Genomic DNA, 21,176 nt, shown 5'->3' on the forward strand with positions numbered 1-21,176 from the left:
ACTACGGTTTTCAACTGCACATGGGGACAAAGATCGTACTTTTTTGGAGGAATGTCCTCTGGTCTGATGAAACAAAAATAGAACTGTTTGGCCATAATGACCATCGTTATGTTTGGAGGAAAAAGGGGGATGCTTGCAAGCCGAAGAACACCATCCCAACCGTGAAGGACGGGGGGTGGTAGCATCATGTTGTTGGGGTGCTTTCCTGCAGGAGGGACTGGTGCACTTCACAAAATAGATGGCATCATGAGGAGGAAAATTATGTGGATATATCTCAAGACATATATCTCAAGACATCAGTCAGGAAGTGAAAGCTTGGGCGCAAATGGGTCTTCCAAATGGACAATGACCCCAAGCATACTTCCAAAGTTGTGGCAAAATGGCTCAAGGACAATAAAGTCAAGGTATTGGAGTGACCATCACAAAGCCCTGACCTCAATCGTATAGAACATTTGTGGGCAGATCTGAAAAAGCATGTGCGAGCAATGAAGCCTACAAACCTGACTCAGTTACACCACACCAGCTCTGTCAGGAGGAATGGCCCAAAATTCACCGAACTTATTGTGGGAAGCTTGTGGAAGGCTACCCAAAACGTTTGACCTAAGTTAAACAATTTAAAGGCAATGCTACCAAATATTAATTGAGTGTATGTAAACTTCTGACCCACTGGGAATGTGATGAAAGAAATAAAAGCTGGGGGAAAAAATTCTCTCTTACTATTATTCTGACATTTCACATTCTTAAAATACAGTGGTGATCCTAACTGACCTAAGACAGGGAATTTTTACTAGGATTAAATGAGTTTAAATGTATTTGGCTAAGGTTTATGTAAACTTCCGACTTCAACTGTATGTATACGTGTGCGTGAGAGAGTCTGTGGTAGTTCAGAAAGCTGGTTGTTTTTCCTCCCTTTCTCCTTCTCTCGTCTGTGGTGCTATTGCACTGTGCACATTAAGCGACTGGCCAGTGCGCAGTCTTCATCTATTAGCACCCTAATTTAGCTGTGGAGTCATGAGAGAGGGAGGTTAAAGAGGTCGGCTGGCCAGCTGAAGCCTGTTAACCTGTCCTGCTGTTCCAATCAGATGGCAGGTTTTCCTCAGCAGCTAACCTAACACTCTGCTTGCTCACTTCCTCCAAGCCTTTACCTAATGCTTGTTTCAGAGGATTTTTCAAGATGTAGCTTGCACAAAACCTTATAACTTTAATCATTAAACCCTTACTGAACCCTCTCTCTGGCTAGGACGTGTAGACAAACTCTGTGTGATTATTTTCCGCTGCAGTAGAAGTGACCATCCCCCACCTCAGCCTGACCCTATTGTCCAGTGGCAGAGGCCAATTCACATCAATGTGTTAGGGACCAGGTTGTCAGGGAACAGATTCAGCTGACCTGGTCAGCCAATCAATAGCCTAGCCTGGGAGCAGCTAAACCCCACTCTGCCTCTCAACTCTTCAGTTGTTTCCAGGAGGAGAACAGGTCGAGACAACCTCTGTAAACTCCCGTCCATCATCATCAACTCACATTTGAACCTTTCCACATGGACAATCCTTCTTCTGGACTCCCTGACTGGTGTTTTCGTGTGTCTTTGACCATAAAATCACTATACACTATTCTCTACAACACTTTCAGTAGTCTATCCTCCTTCTTGTTTGCTGTGTGTCTGTTTGGTAATAAACGTGTGTTCTGTACATCTGTCTCCTACTGGTCATTTACGTCCTCTAACCGGCACCTCTATCGGAGTCCACCACCAGTTGGTGGCGCTCTTTTTCATAGCTAATGTACTTTGGCCACCCAGACTGCTGGGCTTCCTGAACAGTCCCGGCTATAACAGTGTGTTGTGTTGTGTTGCAGACTGCAGGTGTTTCTGAACACCTATGGCATCCAGACTCAGACACCCCAGCAGGTGGAGCCCATTCAGATCTGGGCCCAGAAGGAGCTGGTCAATGTGAGTTATACCACAGAATGAAATATGAGTGATATTCGTCACAATCTTTTTTTTAACCTTTATTTAACTAGGCAGGTCAGTTAAGAACAAGTTCTTATTTACAATGATGGCCTACTGGGGAACAGTGAGTTAACTGCCTTGTTCAGGGGCAGAACGACCGATTATTACCTTGTCAGCTCGGGGATCCGAGGCTACCTGCCGCCCCAAATGGGTAATACCACATCCTGACCTTAGGCCTGCTGCGAGCCCAAACGTTGGTCATTAAATGCTCACTGCAAGGAGAGAAGATTGTGCAATGTTCATGTACATTTTCTGAAGGTAGGTAATACACCTGATTTTAGAAAGCAAGAAACAAATCAATCAGTCAATTACCTAGATGTCCAAGGCCATCTATCAATATGTCTGCCGAGCATATGGGCTTAGTCAATTCATCTGACTGTCAATCTTACATCCAAGTTCTATTAAGAAATCCCTCTTGGTTGCTCAATCAGTCAGAGTGAGGCTGGAGATTGGTCAGTGTGATTTACCAGTTGACCTGTGACTTGATCAATATGTCATTCAAGTCTTAAAGTATTAACGTATTGTTGTAATGCGTATTGGAAAGCATTGGCCTTTCCCAATATATGAATTCATCTTAGAAAGGTCTGCCTCTGCTCTTCCTCCCTGTTGTTGGGCATGTAGTTATGCAGCAGTGGATTGGGTGGGTGTCACGAGCCAGGACGAGCAGCATGCTAAATATTAGATCCCATGCGTTTTGAATCTGTTAAAGGCTGGGGCACCGCTCTGCATTGCGTCGCTCGCTTCATCTCTCTCTGCCGTTCGATTGTGTTTACAACAGCTGCTTGACAACAGGAGAGTGGCAATTACGTCCAGCAGCATGTTATTTATCTCAACCCAGGTGGCACAGCAACAGCGCTGCCAAAATAGCTTCCATTTGCCTCGGTGATGCCTCCCCAACCCCTCTGCATGTCTTTTGACCCATCTCCCAGTGATCATGTCTATAAAAGCCAACGGGTCATTCCACCAATTCTTGGTGCCTTTTGAGAAGTGTAACTTGGTCCAAAAAAAAACTTTTGATTTCACCTAATTTGAACATTCTGTCATAAAGAAAACACCTTTTCCCATCTCATGAGGTAATCATTTTTTATTTAAATACTATAGTAAGTGCCAAATAAAGTAACAGGGTTGACAATTTTCTTCTTGAACCTTAAAATGAGGGACAGATGTAAATGAATACCTAATCACATGAAATGCATTATAATCTTCAGAAATGATTTTGTCAAAGCAACAAAATAACTAGGGCTTGATGGTGAAACTTGGGAGACATTTTGGGAAAATCTTACCAGAGGTGACAGGGTTGACAGAGGGACATGTCGAAATGCTGCATTTTGGCACTTTAGCAAGCACTTTATTCCATTGAAAATACACTTGATTGAATTCTCAATGTGGTCTATATTTCTACTTTAAATATCAAATAGCAAAAGCCCCCCCTTTTTGTGGAACGACCCAGATGTCTAGGAGAGAGGAGAGCAGGTTTTTGATTGATAAACAGAGACACTGCGACACTAAAGCCTTCTGTTACAATTGTCCTTCTCTTACAACAGTCCTCATATCACCCAACCTAATGACACACTCAGAATGTAGCCATCTTGATGGCATTAGCAGCAACCACATTAGCAGTTTGGTTGCTTTTAATTGTGAGCCGTAAATGAGAGGACTTAGTGATGTGAGCCGTATGCTGTGCTGTGTTCATTGGTATTCCATAGGCAGGGACAGGGAGCCGTGGGTGCAGACAAAGGTTCACACAACGTCTCTCCTCAAACAGGACGTATGGCCAGTGGCACTGAGAATTTGATATGTGACTTAATTCTGAATAAATGTTTCCCGTCTTTGTGAACTGCTTTTTTATATTATCACAATATTCTGTTAATTGCTTGATTCTCCTATTATCTTTCGTACTTTCCATCCATGTATAATTTGTTTCCAACTCATTTGAAGACGGGGAAAAGCAGGAGGAGTGGCAGAGCTCCATCTAGTGTTAGTATGTACACATTGCTCTTTGGTAAGACTGGTTATTGCTGTGTATTGAAGCTTGTTAGCTACGTTTCCTGCAGCGCCACTGAAGTATGTAGTCAGTGTTATTGACCAGGAGCATTTCTAGCCTGGTGTGGAAAGATAAGGGCAGTATGAAACAGAGGTCACGTGGACTGCAGTGTGCCTCTCCACATGAATGGATCAGGTGCTTTAAAATCAATGCCCATTATCTGCTTTGTTGCATTATGGATTGACAACAATTTTCCAGATCACTCTGGCATACAGGTTGTTACCTCTACTTTAGTTTTAGTGTCTTCAGGAAACAGACACTCTGTGACCTTGTACCATTACATAGCTAAAATTGAATTAAAATATATTTAAAATATTCAAATTCCATTTGCCACGGCAATATTACACCAAGACCATTCCAGGTATAAGTGAAAGAATGGGGAGCAGTGAGGGCCGATCCTGACTGACAGAGCCTACTAACTAACTGAGCTACTTGGTGTTGAGCTTTACAGTAAGGGCCTGCAATATATCTCTGCCCTCTGACAACTCTCCAGTAAACCCACTTGCACCATGGCACTAAACAGACCCATAGAGGCTCCACAACAGAGCCGTCATAGGCAGGCTCTGCAGAGGCCATTAACTACTGACACGTCTCATAACTTCAGAGGGAAGTAATTTTAGATTATGGATCGCAACAAAAGAAAATCCCCCAGGGATATGAGGATGATTGATCTTTTTAGAGGTGCAATAAAAATAGACAACTTTCCCTGCCTGGCATTTTTAAAATGACTCCGATTTATGATCTCTGTCATATCTAGCTGAGTGTGTTGTCAGATCTGAAGGCTAGATATGTGTAAGAGAGGCAAGGAAGGTAGCTAGCTATATTGATAGCAGTTGTTGATTTGATCTGTGACTTGCCTGGAGGAATAGAAGGAAGGTAATCTATGTTGTGCTCTGTTAGTGTCAGCTGTAATGTATATGTCGTTGGTCAATGGTCCAAGATTTTATGTGTAATATGAAAAGTAGGCTTGTAAAAAAACGAAACTGAAATATGTATGTATTTTTCTTTCTCCCCCCAGGCGTACCGCTTCCTGGCCATCAATAAGAAGCTGGGGCTGAGTGGGCGTCCAGAAAGACCAGTGGGCTGCATGGGCACTTGCAAGGTGAGCGTTCACCACTCAATGCTACCACATACTCAGAGGTCATGGGCATACCACCACCTCCTCACTGATTAACATAAACCAGCACTTCTCAGTGTGCAACCACAGCTCAGAAACTGAATAATATTAATTTACATGTACAGATATAATGTACATAGATATTCTACATATTTTTGCCTTACTCTTAACATTGTACAAAGTACTGCTGCCATGCAATGCATGATGAAAATATGTCATTCAATTTCGTAATCCACGTTGATATTGTGAGCCGCTGTCATAAAACTTTTGTTGTTATTCCTTCTAGTTGTCTCCAGTGAAGGTCATCTAAATACGTTTACACACCTGAATTGCATTAAAAAAAATATACAAAATTGCAAAATGAATCAATCACAGGTCCAAACCTATCACTAAGACAATATTTTAATGGAACTTTTATGTGTTCTGATGGAATAGGGTGTCCTGCCAGAGGGCATTATGATCATCTCTTTGTTTGTGTGCGGCGGCGGGCGCTTGTGTTTTAGAGACGGACAGGGAGAGCGAGTGTGCCTGTGCATATTTGCGTGTTTGTTTGTAGAGGAGAGGTTGTGTGTTAGTTTTAGGAAGTATCTGTGCTCGCAGGACTGTAATGTCTGTGTTCTAGCTTCTGTGTATTCCTTCCTCAAGATCGATGGGTTGTTTTACTTCCTGTCCAGAGTCATATGTCAGTACCTCCGAGCCATCCATCTTGGCCTGCAGGATCAAGTAATGCAATGTGTCTGCTCCACTCCCCACAGATTTATCGGATCCTGGGGAAGACTGTGGTGTGCTACCCTATCGTCTTTGATCTCAGTGACTTCTACTTATCCCAGGACGTCATGCTGCTGATTGATGACATCAAGGTGAGCTGGGGTGAACTCACCTCATACACACTGCTGTTTAGACATTTGTCTGGTTTAATCCTTGTTCTGGGGCCTGCACACTCACCGTGTTATGTCCCTAACTGTCTGTCTGTTTGGTCAATGCAAGTTTAATGTGTTACATATCTTTGTATGTAGAATGCACTGCAGTTCATCAAGCATAGCTGGAAAATGAAAGGTCGCCCACTCTTCCTGGTTCTCATCAGAGAGGACAACATCAAGTAAGATCTACTTTTGTATTTCCTTCTGTACTGTAAGGGTTACTGCTTTGGAGTGTATTGGAATCCAGCACAGGAGATGTGCCTGTATTTGCCGAAAAGAGTTTCATTATGGTCATTTATATCACTTTAGCTTGGGTGTTATGCTGATCACAGCAGTATTGATCATTATCCAAAGAGCACCTTTTAAATGCAATAAAATAGCTTACCTGTCCACAGTAGAGGTTGTTCTATAGGAGTCAGTGGAATAACATATAAAACAGCTCAATACTCATTAGGTCAGGCCTGGGGAAAAGCCAGCCCGGGGCCGTACGTGGCCCGCGACCTAGTTCAATACGGCCCGCGGAATCATGCTCAGATCACATAAAGAATTTGCGATAGTAAAGTTTTGAAAAACATATTTGTTATTCAACTTAAAGCCCAATGAATACTCACCTTTGTGTAATGATTTAACTCCCACCGCTTGTGGGACATTTATTTTGAAGGCACGTATAAATAACAACTACACGAGGACAGATATTGACTGACAGGCTGACACACATCACAGTAACAAATAGTAGCTAGCTAGAAATTGTGCAAAAATGAGGTTTTCAAAGAAAATGAAAGTAGACAATGAATGTAGGGTGTTCCAGCAAAAGTGGACATCGACATATTTCTTTTTTGAGGTATCAGGGAAAGATGTGTCCTTAGTGTGCAAAGAGAGCATCGCTGTCTTGAAAGACTACAACTTGTCCCGACACATCCAGACGAAGTATGCAGAGAACTATAGGAATATGTCTTCTGAGCAGAGGGCAAGTGCATTGAAAGAGTTGCTTTCTCAGTTGCAAAAGAGGCAAGGACTTTTCACAAAACTGCCTTCAGCAAACGACGGAATTGCGAGAGCTAGCTATGTACTGTCCCACAAAATTGCTAAACATAGCAAGCCATTCGCTGAGGGCGAATTCATTAAAGAATGTTTAATTGACTCTGCAGCAATACTTTGCCCCGACAAGAAAGAACTGTTTGAAAATGTTTCCCTGTCAAGATGAACAGTGACAGCGTGTTGAGGACATGGAACAACAGTTAAAAGACAAGGTAAAGGATTTCTCCTTGGCCCTAGATGAGAGCAGTGATGCACGTGACACGGCACAGTTGTTGATATTCTTACGAGGCATAACCCCAGACTTTGAAATTATAGATGAGCTCGCTTCAGTGCAGTCAATGAAGAGCACAACAACAGGGAAGTATTTATTGGAGGAGGTTAATAAGTGTGTGGCAGAGCTGGGACTGAGTTTTGAAAAGTTATCCAGTGTGACCACTGATGGATGCCCAAATTTGACATGAAAAAATGTTGGCGTTTTGAAAAGGATCCAAGATCGAGTAGCTGAGCTGAACCCAGATCAGAAAATGATTTTCCTGCATTTCGTTATTCATCAGGAGGTGCACTGTAAATGTGTTCTGAAAATGAGCCATGTTGTGGATACAGTCACTAAAGAGGTAAACTTCACAAGAGAAAAATCTTTAAGCCACATGCAGTTTGTCTCACTGTTGGAAGAGAGAGTTGGGTCATGCAGATCTCCCCTACCACACAAACGTGGGGAAAGTGCTTAAAAGGGTGTGGGACCTGAAGTCGGAGATTGCTGAGTTTTTGTAAATGAAAGGAATATATGTGGATTTCCCACAACTGAAAGATAAAGAATGGTTGGCTGATTTTGCCTTCACCGTGGACATCATGGGCCTCCATGAATGAACTGAATTCCAAACTACAAGGGAAGGGCCTTTTTGCACATCAGATATACAGCCTTGTCAAAGCCTTCAATGGAAAATTACTCTTCCTGACCCGCCAACTAGAAGCCAACAATCTCACCCACCTTCCAACACTACTAGTCTGTTTCCTATCAGATGACGAGCGGGAGAAGTATACATCGCTGCTGCGTGCTTTGAACGGTGAGTTTTCTCGTCGTTTTGAGGATTTCAAAGTGTTGGAAAATGACATGCTGTTGGTTTCCTCTCCTTTCACCTTCAATGTGGATAACGCTCCCACTGACCTGCAACTTGAGCTTATCGATCTTCAGACTGATAGAGTGATTTAGAGAAATATTCAAAACAATGTCACTGACGAGGTTCTATGTATCTCTCGATGAACAAAACTTTCCAAACATTAGGAGTCATGCTCAGAAGATGTTTGTACTCTTTGGGTCAACCTATGTATGTGAACAGACATTTTCAGTGATGAAATATAACACGTCAAGGCACAGATCATCTCTTACTGACTCTGACCTCTCAGCAATCCTGCGCATAGCGGCGTCAGAAACTATATCTGACTTCACTGCTCTAGTCAATCCCCGTCAGAGACTTCACTCCTCACACTGATTGAGTCGTTTAAATGTAATGTTGAGCTCTCTCTCTCTCTCTCTCTCTCTTGTGTTTTTGTGCATACCTGTTAACAAGAGTTCTGTCCGTGGTGCTGAATGTACTTTTCCCTCCCCGTGTAGTTCATTGCCTGTTTAATAATGAAAATACCTACCAAAAGTAGAACATGGATGTGGTTTATTTCTGCGCATGTTAAAAAATACAAAATATTTCTGTCAACACAGTCATGTACATGAAGTATAATCCTGTAATATGATTCTGGCCCGTGATGGCAAAAATATATTCTATTGTGGCCCTGCATGGAAAATAATTGCCCAGGCCTGCATTAGGTTAATATGGAGAAAATGATGACCGTTAGAAATGGTAACAGTAGAATATCCTTGGTTTCAATCCATCAGGGGGAGCCGTTTCAACCCAGTCCTGGACATGTTGGCATCATTCAAGAAGGGGAGCGTCGGTGGGGTCAAAGTTCACGTGGACAGACTTCAGGTTCTCAGCACTTTTACTTGTTTCAGTCTACTGACACTTCTTTGAGGCATTGTGATATCTACCCTCACAATACTTTTGTCAGTTCTCCTTTCCTTTGGAAATGCATTCAGGAATAGTGAATATGTATGTTTGCAAATCCAATGCCTTTGAATTGCCTTCACCGAGTTCTATTTCCTACTGTTACAATGACTTTCAGTGTCTCTAGAGAGTTCTTTAGATGTTTTGATGTGACGTCTTTTAAGAAGGACACTTAATATTCCCCTCGCACCTAACTCTAGGAGCAGACAAAGGGTTCCATCCCTCATAGTCAATCCATTTTATCTTCTCATTCTTCTGGGGACATAATTCCCCCTTGCACATCTAACTGGCTGTCTTCGTTTTGATGTGACTTCAGTCGGAATGTTTGAAATCACCTAAACTGTTCATATCCCCTGTAAATGAGATTCCTTGATGTAACTATTAATTTGTGCTTCCAGACCCTGATATCAGGAGCTATTGTGGAGCAGTTGGACTTCCTTCGTGTCAATGAAGCAGAGTAAGAGCTTGTTCCTGTCGTTCCGCCTTTGTTTTGTGACACAATATTTATACGGCAGTGGTCACCAACCTTTTCTGAGTCCAGATCACTTTCTGAGTCAAAATGCATGCCAAGATTTACCGCTCTGAGTTTTTTATTAACATGACTTAAAAAATGTAAGCCTATGCAACAATAACCAATTAAAAACAGTATTGTGGCAATGAGGTTTGTGCAGTAAGTGATAGGCCCAATACATTATCACCACATACTGGCTTTGCTTGAATTTACCTGCCAATGCATTGTTGTTCGGGACATTTTTTTTCCATTATATTTCAACATTTGAGGTAGGCTATATGATCACACCCATAATAGATCCATTGTTGTATTACTTGAAGCACAGGTGAGTGAGCATACATTTAAGTAATTTGCTTTTTATTTTACTGGGCTGATGGTGCCTGCATCTAATTGTCAGTCTCAGAGGAGGGAGAGAGCAGCAGACTGAGGGTCCATCTCTTAACATCCCTCCACTGACACTGACCAAAAAGGGACACCGTCTTCCAGCTGATGGTGAAACTCGAGTCGCGCCGCATTATTTCTGCCTCGTGCACAAATTCATGTTATTCCTATGAACAGAGAAAGTGAAATATTCCTTGATATTAAAAAAGACCCTAATAATAACAACAACGCAATCCTATAGTTACACTTTCCTACTCATTCATTACTGCTGCACTGCTTGTTGTAGCGCTGAGTGGAAATAGGAAGAACGCGCATTTTATGGGTTATACAAGTGTTTCAGTTCTGAGTAAGAACTTAAACATGAACTCACTCATTAAAACAGCAGCTGTATTCGTTGACAGTCTCTCTCTAGTCATGGTTTTAAATGTTTTAAAATCTCACAGTATCAATTTTGCTGGAGCTTTATTTTATGCCTGCTATGTTACTGCAGACTCTGTCATCTGAGAAATCTGATTGGCCAGCGATGGCATAGTGCACTTGATTTCCTCTCCAGGCCCACCGGGAAGGCAGAGTTTGTACCTTCAGACACATGAAATGGCAATAGTTTGCCTACCCGGCGCCCAGGGCAGCTGAATTGGCTGCACCTACTACCAATAGCCCGAGACTAATAAAAAAAAAATAGGAACACAAGGCTTTATCATTGGGTTCTTTACAGAAATGTTTGGCGATCGACTAGAAATTCCTTGGAGATCGACAAGTCGATCGCGTTCGACCGGTTGGTTACCACTATTATAGAGGAATCAGTGTGTAAAGGACTTAACTTGCCTGTAAACCTGAAAATACTCATGTATCTTCTGCTGGTCTAGAATCCCAGAGTTTAAGAACTTTCAGGAGCTGGAGATGCCCAAGCACTCCAAGGTAAAGAGGCAGACGAGCACGCCCAATGCCTCAAACCTGGAGCAGCAGCCTGAGATCAACATCGAGGAGTGGAAACACAAATCCACCAACGAGATCATGCAGAAATTCTATGTGAGTACGGCGTCGATATTAGGACAGCTTCAATCAAAAGGTGATGGGTGTTTAATGTAGCGCCCTAGATCTGACTAAACTGTCATTACACCCCTATGCCATGACCTTTGACCTCTTTCTGTGTTTTTGTCTTACTCAGGACTGTGACTGCCTGGCCAGTCAAGCACAGCTTGCCAGTATTCTCATGAAGAAAGAGGGTCCTGACTTCTTTGCCAACGATGGTAGGCACAGAATCAAAAACACACATGCAAAATGGTGTTACTCTGTTAAAGTAACAGTCCAGTGAAAACTATTTTTACTAATATTCTGTTTGCTCATATCCAAATAATGTTGTTGACTCGTCCTTTACTTATAATTGTAGCCAAAAAAACCTCTCAGTAAAACCCAAACTCAAACTTGTTTTTGAAACAAACCGTAAAAAAAAAAAACGCTTGAAATTTGCTTGGATAATGACATCATCCTCTTCAGTCGAGACAGGCCCGTATGTGATTGGTCCAGCAGCTTTTTTTTTTTCTGGTGGGGAGAAGGATCCTTCTCGAGGCTCAGGAGTACACATTCACTGCACACAAGCAAGCTAGCTAGCAAGCCAACAATCCACAGTTGCTGTTATCAAAAAGGACAACCCCTATGCAACAACTCTCACCAATCACTTCTATTTCAAATTATGTGGTTTGTAAGAGTTGGCCTGCTGGCTATTTAGAAGCAGTTAGCTACCTAGCACGCTAATGTTAGCTATCGCGACTAACTGTAGCCAGCAAGAAAGCAAGTCAAAGCAGATCCTCCACACAACAATCATCTCTCCATTCCCTTCGATTTTAAATCCTGTGGTTTATAGCTTAAAGTTTTATGTCAAGAGGAAACCCAGTTAGCTGTTGTTGACTGATATACATGTAACTGCCAAAATAAAGGAAACACCAGCATAAAGTGCCTTAATAGGGTGATGGGCCACCACGAGCCAGAAAAGCTTCAATGCACCTTGGCATAGATTCTACAAGTGTCTGGAACTCTATTGAAGGGATGCGACACCATTCTTCCATTTGGTGTTTTGTTGATGGTGGTGGAAAACGCTGTCTCAGGCTCCAGAATCTCCCATAAGTGTTTAATTGGGTTGAGATTTGGTGACTGAGATCACTCTGTTGTTTCCTAACAGGCCAAGCAGGGGCACAGAGAAAATATGCTTTTTAATATCCTAATTATAATGTTTTGGAAGGACATCTATTTAATTCATATTAAATAAATTAAATAAATTAAATTAATTGTAGGTAGTATTTTTGTTTAAAAAAGTGTAACATTGAACAGATACTTTAACACTATTCATCAGAGCCAGACTAACGGGCCAACTAGCCCCAGGGTGGGAATCAGTGCATCACTGTAAATTAAATGTCCATAGCCTAATCCATTTAGCACCCCATGACTAACTGATAATAAAAATAACAAATGGGGTGAATTCAACCAAGGCACAGTCTATGCAGCTAGTGTCAAGAATAGCAGTGTCTTGGCAAACACTGTTTTCAGACCCAATCAGCTACAGTTTGCATTGTTTGTTTTACATAATTTCTAGAATATATACAGTGATTTGCATTGCTCAGTTCACTTACAGAGGCCTTTTAACTGTTTCCAGAGACCCTAATGGAAGACATGGAGAGACTCTACAGAATAGCTGGGACCAGGAAACTTTGGTCAGATTTCCTTCTTTCTCTAGCATATCATTCCTTTTCCATTTAACCTGAAAGAATAGTTTGTATTTTATTTTATGTGGCCGATAATATCCTTCCATTACAGTACCTCTATGAAGAGCCTTCAACATTTTTGCCTTTCAGATAATTTTACTGTCGTTTCAAGATTTAAATAACATGTTCTCTTGTTCTATGTCTGTCTTCATCAAAATTGTAAATTTCTCCACTGAATTCCAAACTGTTGTAAACAATGATAGACATTTCTATGGGTGTAGGCTGGCGGTGCGTTATGCTGCAGCCGTTATCAGGAAGTTTGCCAGTTCTATAGCCCCTCATATCACCACACTGGTGGTCCATGGCAAGCAGGTAATGGAGTAGAGTTGATGTGTAGCATGTGTGCTGTATTAGCTCAGCTAGCCACTCAGTCACTGCACAGCGTGTACCATTAACTGTGAGTGCTATGCTTCACTCATGCGCTACTTCCCCCTGCAGCACTGTCCAATTGCTCTCTATGGATGATCAATTTCACGTTCACATGCTCCGATGGCCTTTTTGTTCTTTGCCGTTGTTGTTGTGATGGTTCGGCTGCGTCAGGGAACTGGTCGTGAGTTTTCATATTGCTCAGCGCTAAGATTGAACATAATTGAAAAGAGACCTGAGAGTGGAACAGCCCATAATCCAGCCAGGCTCCACCTTGCTCTGGAACCACATCAGTACTTGGTCCAATTTCCTTTCTCATTTATTTAACATGGGTTAATAAGTGGAGCTTGAAATAAGTTCATTTATATTACAAAACATCAATGGTTTAACATCACAACATGCCCTTTGAGCATTTAGCCTGACATTTCATGGACAAAATATGTGGAAGTATAAGCTGTAGACCATATCAGTGCTAAAACGATATGAGCACAATTTACAATAAGTAAAAGAATAGATGGCTGGATGTGGTAAATGGGAGATGAATATTGTTGATACGATGAAAGTACACCTTTTTAGGAAATCTGTGTTTTACTAAAACCTACAATCCAGCTGAAGCTTAAAGCACTGTGTTTTCTCCATTTTATTTTGACTTCTATTGAGAACGTTTTTTAAGTTGATGTGTATGGTTAAGCAACCCTGTATGCTGCCATGTACACTCCCCTCCAAATTTATTTGGACAGTGAAGCTAGAACTTTTATATTGTCTCTATACTCCAGAATTTTGGATGGGAGATCAATATGTTTCATATGAGGCAAAAGTAAAGAATGTCACCGTTTTATTTGAGGGTCTTTTCATACATATCTGTTACCGTGTAGAAATGACATCTCATTCCAAAACCGTTTAGAAAAAACATCTCATTCCAAAATCATGGGCATTAATATGGAGTTGGTCCCCCCTTTGATACTATAACAGCCTCCACTCTTCTGGGAAGGCTTTCGACTAGATGTTCGAACATTGCTGCGGGGATTTGCTCCCGTTCAGCCACAAGAGCATTAGTGAGGTCGGGCACTGATGTTGGGCGATTAGGGCTGGCTCGCAGTCGGCGTTCCAATTCATCCTAAAGATGTTCGATGGGGTTGAGGTCAGGGCTCTGTGCAAACTGTTATCATAAAGAAGCACAGAATAGTCTAGAATGTCATTGTATGCTTTAGTGTTAAGATTTCCCTTTACTGGAACTAAGAGGCCTAGCCCGACCATGAAAAACAGCCCCAGACCATTATTCCTCCTCCACCAAACTTTACAGTTGGCACTATGCATTGAGGCAGGTAGCGTTCTCCTGGCATCCGCAAACCCGTGATTCATCCACCGGACTGCCAGATGGTGGAGTGTGATTAATCACTCCAGAGAATGCGTTTTCACTGCACCAGAGTCCAATGGTGGCAAGCTTTACACCACTCCAGCCAACGCTTGGCATTGCACATGGTGATCTGAGGCTTATGTGCGGCTACTCGGCCGTGGAAACCCATTTCATGATGCTCCCGACTAACAGTTCTTGTGCTGACGTTGCTTTCAGAGGCAGTTTGGGACTCGATGGTGAGTGTTGCAACTGAGGACAGATAATTATTATGCGCTTCAGCACTCGGCAGTCCCGTTCTGTGAGCTCGTGTGGCCTACTACTTTGCGGCTGAGCCGTTTTTGCTCCTAGACGTTTCCACTTCACAATAACAGCACTTATGTTTGACCGGGAAAGCTCTTGCAGGGCAGAAATTTGACGAATTGACTTGTTGGCACATATAACGTTGCCATGTTGAAAGTCACTGAGCTCTTCAGTAAGGCCATTCTACTGCCAATGTTTGTCTATGGACAAACATTGGCACATGGCTGTGTGCTCAATTTTTATACACCTGTCAGAAACGGATGTGGCTGAAATAGCCGAATCCACTAATTTGAAGGGGTGTCCACATACTTTTGTATATATAGTGTGTCTATTCCCCCAATTTGAAGGTGTCATAATTATTGGGACAAATTCACTTATAGTGTATTAAAGTAGTCAAAAGTTAAGTATATGGTCCCATATTCCTAGCACGCAAGTGAAAAAGTTACAGATGCACAAAGATCATACCCCCAAAACATGCTAACCTCTCACTATTACCAATAACGGGGGAGGTTAGCATTCCGGGGGGGGGGGGGGGTGCCTCTAACTTCCTCACTCATCATTATTCACGATTCATTCAGGATTATCCGTAATCATGATAGCATCCATATTAATGTGGAAGTGTTCAGAAACATATTATATTCTTATTTACAATAAAAGGGACTCCAAAATGACACAATACATTATTTACCATTTATTTATATTGGGCACAACATAATCTGAAGCACAACCCACAAAAACTGCAAATGCTTCCAACAAGTTTGTAGAGTCACAAGCTTGACGTAATCATTGCGTGCTTGTAATATAGGGACCAAATTCTAACCTTTTGACTACTTTAAAACGCTATAAGTGAATATGTCCAAATGGGGGGACTAGATACATAAAGTGCTTTCATTTCTAAACGGTAAAACAGATTTATATGAAAATACCCTAAAATAAAAGGTGACATTCTGTACTGTCGCCTCATATAAAACATTTGATCTCAAATCCAAAATGCTGGACTATAGAGAGACATTTTAGTTTTAGCTAACTGTCCAAATAAATATGGAGAGGAGCGTATGTGCCATAACTACAGCCAATGCCTGTTGCTTTTTCCTCACAGGAACCCAGCAAGCATGAGGAGACGTACTGCACAGTCACTCTAGCGAATAATGCAATCGTAAATTAGTGAACATGAAAATATGTGAAAATTAATAGGCTGAGTCGGGAAACAACGTCAGGAGCCAGAGCTGAATTCACGCAGTGGAATCTTCATTTGGAACCACTGCCTGTTCTGCTAGGCTAGATGTCTTAGAGGGAAGCACCCACCATGCTAATAGATTTCCATTCTATGGGGATGGCATCTTGTGTTTTGGATCAGTTTGCCATTTAGTTATTTATACAAAAGTCCTTCTGTTGCAGGAAAGGAAGTTTGTAGAGTTGTGGTTTTACATGCAGAATCACAATGATGATAATTTATTTGACAATCTGGAGATGAAATCCAGAGTCGATTTAGATTTGTTTTTCATTTGCTTAGCAAAAACATTAATCATTGACGTGTAAAACAGTAGCACAACAAGGCTCTTTGTACTGTATAGACACACCGGTGGACATGAGTGGGACGTGCCACACACATGACTTTGCAACTTTGTTTTCGAACTTCATTACATGAATCGTACCTTCAGTATTGTGCCTCAAATCACGTTACAGCACATCAGCCTTAATGTCATGGTTATACTGTATGTATGCTTCTTATGATAGAGAACACAGCTGACTACATTGTTATTGCACTGTCATTATGAACTGTTCCTACTGTAGTTGTATTGACACATATAGCATTGACCCTATTAAGGATCTCCTTGTGTTTTTGTTTACCAGGGGGGTTGTACGAATCGCAGCCAGTGTGATAACTAAGCTAGTGGACAGCATTGCCCCAAGTATTACTAGTGTTTTAGTGCATGGCAAGCAGGTAAGTGGACATTTGAAAATGGGGGCAAATTTTACATTTGAATCATGTATGTATTTATTTTTTTCACGTCAGATGCCTATTTCGAAACACAATCTTAATGTTCACTGATTATCAATGAATTGGATGAAATGATGTCCATTTTGAAAGTATTAGGAACGTTCCAGTTGACAGTGAGCTCCTCATGCTTTTGTCCTATAGGAAATGCTTAGTGTTATTGCAGTTGCACGCTTCATATTTCCCAGCTAACACTGTGCTTTAGCCCTGTAGGAAGGCTGTTAATATGTTTCATATAGTAATTTGCTAAAAGTGTATTCCTGGGTTTAACAGGCTCTGTGTGCTGTGACCTGACCTATAACCTATGACCTAATACAACCCTTTCCCTTGGATTTATATGAAGTGATCTGCCTAAAAGTATAATGTTTTATCATTATACATTTTTTTCTCAAATATTAGTTGCTTCTTAGCAGTCCCCATTTCTGGCCTCATTTTCCCACCCAAGAGTTTTGGGCGGTTCATTACTATGAAGTACCTCTGTAGAGGTACTTACTATGAATCTGTATGTAGATTGCATCGTAGAGGAAAAACTATTCTGGACTTGATGAGAAAGACGGTTTTGAGCAAGAGTTGTCTGCACCTGTCACCTGTCTGCTTACATGATCTATGTAAAATCTTCCTTGATTTTGTATATGAGGAGTCTAGAGTTTAGAGAATATTTATTGTTGTTTGAATGTGTTAAGTAAGGTAGGACATGTTTAGATTACACTTAGTAATATTAGAAGCGAGGTACAGATTAAAAGCTGTTATTTACCATCTAACTGGAGAGCATTAGTCTGCAACCATACGTTTTGAGGGGCTATTTTTCAAAGGGATATTAAAGCATATCTTGTTGTTTGGGAAGAATAATGATTACCCAGGTGTAATTTTCTTCTGGCCTTTATGCTTTGAAAATAAGAAATATCACAAGATAATCTTGGTCATTATCTTTTGTCCCATGTTCTATGGGCAGTTTTACAGTTTTGAGATGGAGAGATAGTTTAAGCGAAGGGGATACGGAAACATCAGCATTTCTACATAGTATTGCACTCTATCTGGTCAGTCAAAAAGTGTATAGGTAGAGTGATGTCACCCATAAAATAAAATATAAAGTTTTTATTTCAATCTTTTGACTATTTGCTCCTTGTTATCCATGTAAACACATCTACCTTTCTGGTTCATCACTCTGTCCTCTTAGTACAAGAATCCCCACAAAACAATAACAGAACAGCAGACATTTTTCTGATGCTGGCTGGGCTGTGCTCTGTTGCCAGGTAACACTGGGACTGTTTGGGCATGAGGAGGAGGTGATCTCCAACCCCCTCTCACCTGGGGTCATCAAGGGCATCCTCTACAGCAAGTGCTACGGGGAGAGGGAGGCCGTGCTGCAGCAGGAGCTGGTCATCCACATCGGCTGGATCATCTCCAACACCCCCGAGCTGTTCAGCGGCATGCTCAAGATCCGCGTCGGGTACGAATAGAACCCGGGAGGAATAGAGCTAGGCAGGCTGTAGCCGTGGCCATTCTGATCCTACAGCTGGGTGGTTGTTATTCTGTTTGTCTCTCAAGTTGTCTGTTTGAGGATAGCCATCTGTGGTTATGAGATGCATTGTTTTTGCTTAGTATTCTGCTGGTATTGGTGTAGGTGGATCATCCAGGCCATGAAGCATGAGTTGGAGATCAGAGCAGGTGACATGTCACCCCAGGATATTTACCAGATGTCCCCCAGCGATGTTAAACAGCTGTTGCTGGATGTCCTTCAGCCACAACAGCACGGCAGGTAAACACACGCACGCACACAAACACACACACACGCGCCTCCACACACACATTTTTTATTCTATTTGATTAATTTCCCTATTCGTTACCCATCCCAGGTCCTGGATCAACATGCGTCAAATCGATGGTTCCCTCAACAGGACTCCCCATGGTTTCTATGACCGAGTGTGGCAGATTTTGGAGAGAACTTGTAACGGCATCGTAGTGGCAGGGATCCATCTCCCACAGGTAGTGTTGGTTATTGCAACAGTGACATTATAATCCTTTATTTACATCCTCAAACTCCACATTTAATCACATCTCTGAAGGACCACACTATAGGCCCCCTTTGACAGAAGTGAAATGCCCAAAAAGACTGCATATTTGAAGTAAATTAGGCTGCTTGGCCCAACAGTTGATTCAAAATTATGGTTTGAATGCAAGAGATCCTCAATGCATCGCATATACCCACTATTAAATAAATGTCTGTTTATTTGAGTATGTGAGTTAGTCTTTTTGGTAATAATTGGTCATCGGGGTGTTCTTGCCTAAAGCATTACTGTTAAAATCTCCACATTCCTTCCATTGCAGCAACCTACACTATCTGACATGACCATGTATGAGATGAACTTTTCTTTGCTGGTGGAAGACACACTGAAGGACATTGTGCTGCCTGAGTACAGGCAGATAGTAGTAGAGGTAAGGGAAAATCAGATTTCACTGTAATTTACAGCTGCATGTTATCCGTACACTACTATTGGTCAAACAGGACCCTCCTTTGACTATCTTACCCACGCATTTCACCTAGCAACATTTCCACCACATTGGGTTTACAATACAAAAATTCTAATTGTACACACATATTCTCATGGCTCTATTTTCTTACCTGTCCTAATCTCGATGGTTGCAGCTGCTGATGGTGGTGTCCATAGTGTTGGAGAGAAACCCGGAGCTGGAGTTTTCGGAGAAGGTTGACCTGGACATTCTGGTGAAGGAGGCCTTCCATGACTTCCAGAAGGACAGGAGTCGGGAGGGGATGAAAAAACCGGTGGGTGCCTGCCCTACACTCTCCACTAGGCTCACAGAATCTAAGGTTGGGTCAGACCACTGTCACGCAAGCTCCTTGGAGTTCATGTAGCATGCAAGCTTAGCTGTTGTACGCCCACGATGATGTACAGTACAAGTTATCTCAGCTAAGTAGAAGCAGACCGCATATTCGAGGGGAGGGTACCTTGGGTGCTTTGGCAATCATTTTTCTGGTCAGTCTCGACTAAATTCATTAACGGTGAATGGTAAGGATGGGAATAATTGTGTGACTTGTTATTCATATCAGATTATTTCCAATCTGAATAGTTGTTCATTCTGCATTTCGTTGCTGAAAAGCAGTGCTTTGTTATAGAGCTTTCGACAGTTTGCACTGTATATAACAGTACTGCTAGTTTACAATGAAAAAACATTGTTGTCCGCAGGATGACATGGAGGAGTTCTATAAGACACCTCCGATGGGCAGGAGAGGCACCTCCAGTTACCTTACCAAGGCTGTGATGATTCAGCTGCTTCAGGGAGACGTGAAGCCCTCCAAGGATGACCCCTGCTCGGTCAGCTAAACTAAACCCGTTCAGCGGAGTAGAGGAATCCACCTCTACTGTACTTTGTCGAACTACTAACAACATGCTAAATTAGTCAGCAGCACTGACTGTTGTTCCACCAGCAATAAACTTGTTCTGTTAGCTTCAAGCTATTAGGACAGAATGTATCAGATCTTATCAACACCGTTACTACTGTTAACAACATTGAACTCTTACCCCCTGAAATCCTTGCATGTAGACTTGTTTGTATAGCATTAGCGTTGTGGGGCAGCCCACAAAACTAGAGTTGAATCCCAGTGCACACTTTTTTGGTCTTAAGTCTTCGGAAGTCCAGCTCTTTTTGAAAGCCTGATCGCTGTATTTTTCTGAACGTGGTTAATACACAGTCATTTGAGTTCCTTCACTCTTAATAAAATGATATATTCATTAAGTTATTTATGTCGATGTGTTTACACGTGGTTTGAGTGTGCCTATCCAGTTTAGTGAATCTGAATTGAACTTTTTCAATGTGTGTGATGTTTGCCATTGTGTTCCGTCACTCTGTCAAGGGGATTTTGGAAGCTCAACACTAGTTTCAAAAAATAAACTTGTGGAACCTGTGACATCCTGTTGATTTATTTGCTTAGGTTCATCATGTTTGAATTTCGTGGAGCATTACCCCTGCTATATAATATTTGCCTTGTATCATTGAAGATAAGCTAAATATGTAAAAGGCTTTATAATCACAACATGGTGTAACATGTTTATTTTTATTACGCCTGCAGTTGCAACAGAAATGTCATGATTATTCAAGCGTGTCTAGTTGTTCCTGGGGGTACGTGTATTGTATTGAATCCCACCACTAGTAACTCCCACTCATGTCAGCTTAGCTGCAGTCATACCAATCTCACTGCTGGAGCTGGAAAATCACATAATTTGACATACAAAGGAGGGTTAGACACTGAGAAAAGCAGAGGAATTATTTCTGCGTAGGACTCGATACATTATTTACTTCAGAA

The 21,176-nt window shown here is 41.8% G+C and overlaps 1 protein-coding gene across 2 annotated transcripts in view; it reads left to right on the forward strand.

Annotated features, from left to right (window-relative positions):
• LOC120046182 (phosphorylase b kinase regulatory subunit beta-like) overlaps positions 1-20,780 on the forward strand; it is a 74,394-nt gene extending 53,614 nt beyond the window's left edge. For both annotated transcript variants that reach the window (XM_038991207.1, XM_038991215.1), the window contains 16 exons: positions 1,850-1,943; positions 5,066-5,149; positions 5,920-6,024; positions 6,181-6,263; positions 9,011-9,101; positions 9,578-9,636; positions 10,938-11,100; positions 11,240-11,321; positions 12,722-12,779; positions 16,708-16,798; positions 18,106-18,302; positions 18,477-18,611; positions 18,709-18,838; positions 19,181-19,288; positions 19,500-19,637; positions 20,059-20,780. In XM_038991207.1, the coding sequence (XP_038847135.1) occupies positions 1,850-1,943; positions 5,066-5,149; positions 5,920-6,024; positions 6,181-6,263; positions 9,011-9,101; positions 9,578-9,636; positions 10,938-11,100; positions 11,240-11,321; positions 12,722-12,779; positions 16,708-16,798; positions 18,106-18,302; positions 18,477-18,611; positions 18,709-18,838; positions 19,181-19,288; positions 19,500-19,637; positions 20,059-20,196 (1,756 nt within the window). In that variant the 3' untranslated portion in view covers positions 20,197-20,780. The remainder of the gene's footprint in view (positions 1-1,849; positions 1,944-5,065; positions 5,150-5,919; positions 6,025-6,180; positions 6,264-9,010; positions 9,102-9,577; positions 9,637-10,937; positions 11,101-11,239; positions 11,322-12,721; positions 12,780-16,707; positions 16,799-18,105; positions 18,303-18,476; positions 18,612-18,708; positions 18,839-19,180; positions 19,289-19,499; positions 19,638-20,058) is intronic.
• The last annotated feature ends 396 nt before the right edge of the window (positions 20,781-21,176 follow it).

This window comes from Salvelinus namaycush, chromosome 1, assembly GCF_016432855.1.
Source record: "Salvelinus namaycush isolate Seneca chromosome 1, SaNama_1.0, whole genome shotgun sequence".
Lineage (NCBI taxonomy): Eukaryota > Metazoa > Chordata > Actinopteri > Salmoniformes > Salmonidae > Salvelinus > Salvelinus namaycush.